Source organism: Condylura cristata, unplaced genomic scaffold (genome assembly GCF_000260355.1).
Source record: "Condylura cristata isolate star-nosed mole 26May11 unplaced genomic scaffold, ConCri1.0 scaffold00026, whole genome shotgun sequence".
In the NCBI taxonomy this organism is placed as follows: Eukaryota; Metazoa; Chordata; class Mammalia; order Eulipotyphla; family Talpidae; genus Condylura; species Condylura cristata.
In genome coordinates, this window is record NW_004567127.1 from 1,267,826 (window position 1) to 1,273,756 (window position 5,931).

Below are 5,931 nucleotides of genomic sequence, written 5' to 3' on the forward strand. Positions count from 1 at the left end.
GTTTTCCATCTGGGCTGGCTGAACTAACGGATTACCGTCATATTAGTGGGAGATAAGGAAACAAAATTACGTACGTGGAACATTAACATGCTTGTGAAATTGTGGAGTGAGAGTTTTTGTATTTCTGCACTAAGGAAACGTGATTGGGATCTGGAGAGAAGACAGGATGACTCGTGAACAAACCAGGCAGTCTAGGTATTTGCTTTCAGACAGAATTCTGATTAAGAAAAAAACTTCCTGGGTATGACCCTCAATGTAGACAATCTGTTTTTAAGGTAATGGTACATTTCTCCTGCAGTCCATAGGTCCTGAATTTCCTTAGTTCCACATGCTAAGTAATGTGTGTTGTGAAAAGGCTTCTCTGAACATTTTAGGGAAACGTACACTTCACACCAAAATCCACACTCTCAGTCACAAAGCAATATTGACACCTTGTTTAATCTCCATTGTGAATATTTATGCACATCACTTCCCACATGGGGGGTGGGTAGGGGCCTGCACTTTGTGGATAGAGCAGTAAAGTCTGTCTACACAGAAGCACATTCCAGATGATGGAGACTGGAGAGAAGCGAGTGAAGGAAATAGCGTCATATTCGGGGGTGATAATGTGCCATGAAGTCAGACTGTATGGCGATAGATGGCAGTTCCTGGTCATTCTGAGCACCGGCTTGAAGGAAGATAATGCAAACCATAAGATATTTTGGAGGACAGTATTCACAAAATAGAAGACGGCAAGTTCGATGCCCTGTGTTCAATACACATTTGGGGAGTTCAAAGAACAAACTACCAGACCTCTGTGACAAAGGAAAAATAAGGGAAAGTTTTGCAGTGAGATAAGAGGGTTCAGTTGAAGATGAAATCGCCCAAGCCATGAAAGGTGGTTTTTTTATTCCAAATTGCATGCACTGTGAAGAGTTTGATCGGAATAGTGATCTGACATTGTTTAAAAAAATTTATTCATACAGAACTGGGGTACAGGCCAGAGGTGCATGGGTGGCGAGAAGATTCGCCAGAGTGGGGAGCAAAACAGGCTGCCTGATGAAGCACACTGCTGAGGGGAGCAGGCAGGTGGGTCACCTCCAGGGTAGGGATTGAACTCACATTGAATCAGCTGCGCGGCCAGCTTGCAGTGCTGTTGCACCACCAGGGAGGACCAGAGGAACATTTTTTGACTCATAGTTTCTACCTCCATCATTACCACCAGCACAGTACCAGCTTCGGATCTATGTGCGTTTCCGCTTCCGCTCTTGAACTTTTGGCCTTCTCAGAAGGATCCTGGCGATTATTGTTAGGCTCCAAATAATCTAAGATAATCTCTGTACTTCAAAATCACATCAGGTATATAAGGGAATGTTAAATCTAGGGATTTAAATATGAACATTTTCAGTGCCTCATTCAGTCTACCAGTTAAAGATTTATTTCAATCTTTAAAATAAAGTGGAACAGGCAGACTGCTGAAGTACACTGCTGGCTGAGGGGAGCAACGGACAGGCCTGTAAAGGGCTGCTCACACCATGTGGTCACCCCCTTAGCAGGGATTGAACTCCTATTGCAGTGGCTTCAAAGTGCTACGCCTTAATCCATTGCATTACCAGCGAGGGCCCTCTTGTAACTTTTTTTTTTTTTTAAGATTTATTTAAAAAAAAAAATCTTTACAGACTGGGGCACAGACCAGAGGTGTGCTGAGTGAGAGGATTCACCAGAAGACAGAGTGGGGAGCAGAACAGGCAGATCTACTGAAAGACACTGCTGAGGGGAGCGGTATCCGCAGAGGGGGCGGGTATCAGGAGAGGTCTGCGGTACCATGTGGGTCAGCTCCCTGGCCAGGGGATGGAACTCGTGATGCAGCGGCTTCAGATTGCTTCACAGTGCGGTTCTTTAACCCACTGCACCACCAGAGAAGCTTCAAGCTTCCTTTTTTAATTCCAGACATTCCTTTGTGATAGTACTAATCTTTGGCTCTGGCCAAATAATGACTTTAATACTAGCCATCACTCCAAATGTCTATGGAGTACCTCTATTTTTCCGTTTCTACATTATTTGGTCCCTTTGAGACCCAACCAGCCTGTGTTTTCTTCTACTCTGAAAAAAACTGTTATTTCTCCAGTATTTTAAGATTCAAATTAGTTTAAGTAGTGACACAAGCTATGCAACCTCTGTCGACAGAGGATGTATGGATGGAGGGGAAACGCTCCGAAAAATCAAACTTCCACGCCGACTTCTGTCATGACCTACCTTTTTTGTATAATCGTTATACCAAACTATTCTGGGCAACCTTCAGCTTACAGTTGGATTGCCTCAGCCTCAGAAGGCGCTGCCTGGCCCTGACAAGCAAGCAGTGCTCCACTGAATAACCACTCAAGCTTTCTACTATCTAGTCTTTGGATATGGAAATTCACCCAAGTGGTCTATGCAGAGCTAATCAGGTTTTCTACCATCTACACTTCAAGAAAACTCACTTAAACTTTCTAACAAGTTTTTCAAAGAGCCTTACCTTAATTTGATTTACAAGAAATTTCCTCTTCCTGCCCTCACTACTTTACCCCCTAGGATGTCTCTATAGGAGAATGAAAGCCCTTAAGTAACATAATATTTCAGGGACTTTATTTTGGGTAATCTTCACTGTGACAAATATAGTAATATTAGTCTTAAACTTTGTGAATCTATGTACCTATTTTAGCCCTGATAGATTGATTTTCAAAATGTTATAATCTCAACTGAAGGCCAAAACGGCCCCAGACTATTCTTAGCAAAAAGGTGATCCAGATCTCAACCCATTTCATATGCTAATGTCATCCTCCGGCTTGCTTGAAACGCATAAAATAAACCTCTGCTGAAGGTAGAGTTGAAGACGTGCACCCAACTCCCATTCCCGTGTCTTCCTCGCTCCCGCTCCCTTTTTCTAAGAATCGCCGCTCGCTCGCCGACGCCATTCCCACCTTGAGACCCTGTCTGTTCTGGCCCGCAGTAATCCGTGATCAGGGACGGAGTCTCCGACCACTAAGTTTGCCAGAGAAACGGACTTCACTTGATTTCTGAGGTACAGCAGTTCCACAGTAGCCGACTCCATGAGTGACCCAGATCTGAATCACCACCTTGTTGTGCTGTCCTGAATAGTCATTCTGCCTTCTCACAAATACTTCACACTACTGTAGCCTCCTGAAATCAACTTACCTCCCCCCAAATAAAAGCAATCTACATTCTCCTACTCAGTTATCCAGCGTAATTTCTAGATTGTCTGTGCTTAGTTTGGTCTAGAACCATGAACTAAAGGTGTTGGGGCTACCCTTAAACTGAGCAGCTCAACTCTGAAACCTGAGGGAACACCTGTTTTCTGGAAAAAACGTCTAATGATGGTGCTTGTTCTCTGTCACTCATACGGGGAGCTTTAATTCAATCCCCCAAGTGTAAACAGTAGCCCTACCTACTCACATGGAAAAAAATATATCAGTGGTAGCCAAGCATCAGCATTTTAAAAGTTCCCCAGATGATTATAATCATTGCATTTGAGAACCACTTATGTAGGACTAAAGCGATTATTAATGACAATAGAATACTGAGTAAAAGAAAGAGAAATGCCCCGGTAAAAATGTACATGACAGGGTCACCACTACCAAATTAATTATATTTCATAATGAAGCATAAGAAAATCCTGGGCCTCCCTAATGAGCCGGGAATTAAGTCTCAGCTCTATCAAGCTTGCACCTGCCAATGCAGCATGAGTAAAATTCCCCAGCCAAGGAGCTGACCTACATAGAGCAGCAGACTGTCTCCTCCCTGCTCCCCTCAGCAGTGCATTTCAGTAGATCCACCTGTTGTTACCCATGGTCTCTGTAGAACCCTCTCAGGACTCTACCCTAAGTCTACACCCCACTCCTTGTATGCTTAAAGCTTAAAAGAAAAAAAGAAAACACGGAAACAAAGTCTTTCAAGAACACTAATACAGGGGAAATAAGGCCTGGAAGAAAATACCCTTCGACATCTCTTCTTTGGTCCTTACCGGTAGGTCTGTGTTCTCTACCCTGGGCCCTAGATACACCTCAAACTGTAGTCCCCAACCTCCATTTGAATTATCAAAGCACTCAAACTGGCATCACCTGAAATACCCTCCACTGCTCCATCCCACACCTCTTCCAGTTATTTCATCCATTTACAGCGCCACCAGTTTTACATTAGCTTGTCAAACCTGGAGAATTTCTGCAAATGCTGTTCCTCAGGCCTGTTTTTTTTTAACTTCCAAAACACAATCCTAACCCCAAACCCCATCACTGTCTTATTCCACCATCAGACTACGTAAGGCGCCCCCACTTTACCAAGCGTAAGAACCCACAGATAGCATTAACAAAATTACAGGGGCATGCGCGCTTATTTTCACTGTTAGGTCAACAAGGTCGATAACAGGTATAGAACCTTAAACCTAACATTTACAACTAAGTGTAACAAACGCACAACCAAATCTGTCGTCATTGTTAACAGCAGGGTAACCGATTAGTTTGTGTGGGCTGCAGCAGTGGTTCGTTAGGTCTGTTCTGTGAACCCGAAGTTGTACGGTGTTTTCATGTTGAATGCTGAGATTTGTGTATATGCATTCGTTTGTTCGTGGATGCCGGTGAATTTACTTTAGCTACTGTTTACTGTATGCACTGCTAAACTGTTAACGTTATTTCAAATATCAATGAAAAGCTACTTTTAACAGCTCTTTCCCGGCAGTCGGAGGCGGCTCTGCAGAGCCTCGCGCGGCGAGTGGGGCGCCAAGCCGCGGCTGGCCGGACTCCCTTGGGACTCCCTTGGAGCTGGTGTACTTGGTGTCGGCCTCAGCGCCCTCGGACACGGTGCGCTCTAAGCCCGCGACGTGATGGTCGAGCGCCTGCTGTGGCGCGCCAGGCGGGTAACCTCGCCGGCTGTGACGGGGTAGATCCGCTTGAGCACCTTGTATGCGTACAAGAAGACAGGTCTCCTTGGGGCTGCGCTTGCGCTTCTTGCCGACTTGGCCGGCTGGCGCGCGGCTCGGCGGGACAGGGCGAGCAGCGGCGAGCGGCGGCCGGAAGCGCTTGGGTATTTATAGCGGCAGTACGCAAATGAGGGTTCTGCGGACGCCGCGCCGTGATTGGCGAGCTCTCGGCGTCGCTCGAGCGGGGGGGGGGCGAGATTATGCAAATGAGCGGATCGTGGCCGAGCCGTCCCATTGGTCCCGAGCACAAAGCCGGGGCCCGGCCAATCAAAGGGCGCGGTGCACAATCGGGGCCCAGCCTATAAAAGGGTGCCGCGGCGGCGTTGAGGGCGACTCGGTCGGCAGTCTCGGGGCTGGTCGTTTGCGCTGTTGGTCGCAGTGATGTCCGGCCGTGGCAAGCAGGGAGGCAAGGCCCGCGCCAAGGCCAAGTCGCGCTCGTCCCGCGCCGGCCTGCAGTTTCCGGTGGGGCGGGTGCACCGCCTGCTGCGCAAGGGCAACTACGCCGAGCGGGTGGGCGCCGGCGCGCCCGTCTACATGGCGGCCGTGCTGGAGTACCTGACGGCCGAGATCCTGGAGCTGGCGGGCAACGCGGCCCGCGACAACAAGAAGACGCGCATCATCCCGCGCCACCTGCAGCTGGCCATCCGCAACGACGAGGAGCTGAACAAGCTGCTGGGCAAGGTGACGATCGCGCAGGGCGGCGTGCTGCCCAACATCCAGGCCGTGCTGCTGCCCAAGAAGACGGAGAGCCACCACAAGGCGAAGGGCAAGTGAGGCGGCGCCCGACGGCTCCCGGCCCGGCCTCGGCGGCGGGCCCCGTGTGAAATCCAAAGGCTCTTTTCAGAGCCACCCACTCCCTCAATAAAAGAGCTGTTACCGTTTACTCAGGGCGTGTTGCCTCCCGTCCCCCTCCCTGGACCCCCGCCCCTCGGGTCGGCGCCAGCCGTCCGGCGCCTCTGACCGCCGCCCCCCTTCGCTTT

General features: G+C 48.7%; 1 protein-coding gene across 1 annotated transcript; it reads left to right on the forward strand.

Annotated features, from left to right (window-relative positions):
- The first annotated feature begins 5,291 nt into the window (after positions 1–5,291).
- LOC101633580 (histone H2A type 2-A) lies at positions 5,292–5,871 on the forward strand. The gene has a single exon (XM_004689576.2). It carries the CDS (start codon positions 5,333–5,335, stop codon positions 5,723–5,725), a length of 393 nt encoding a protein of 130 aa, XP_004689633.1. The 5' UTR covers positions 5,292–5,332; the 3' UTR covers positions 5,726–5,871.
- Positions 5,872–5,931: the final 60 nt, after the last annotated feature.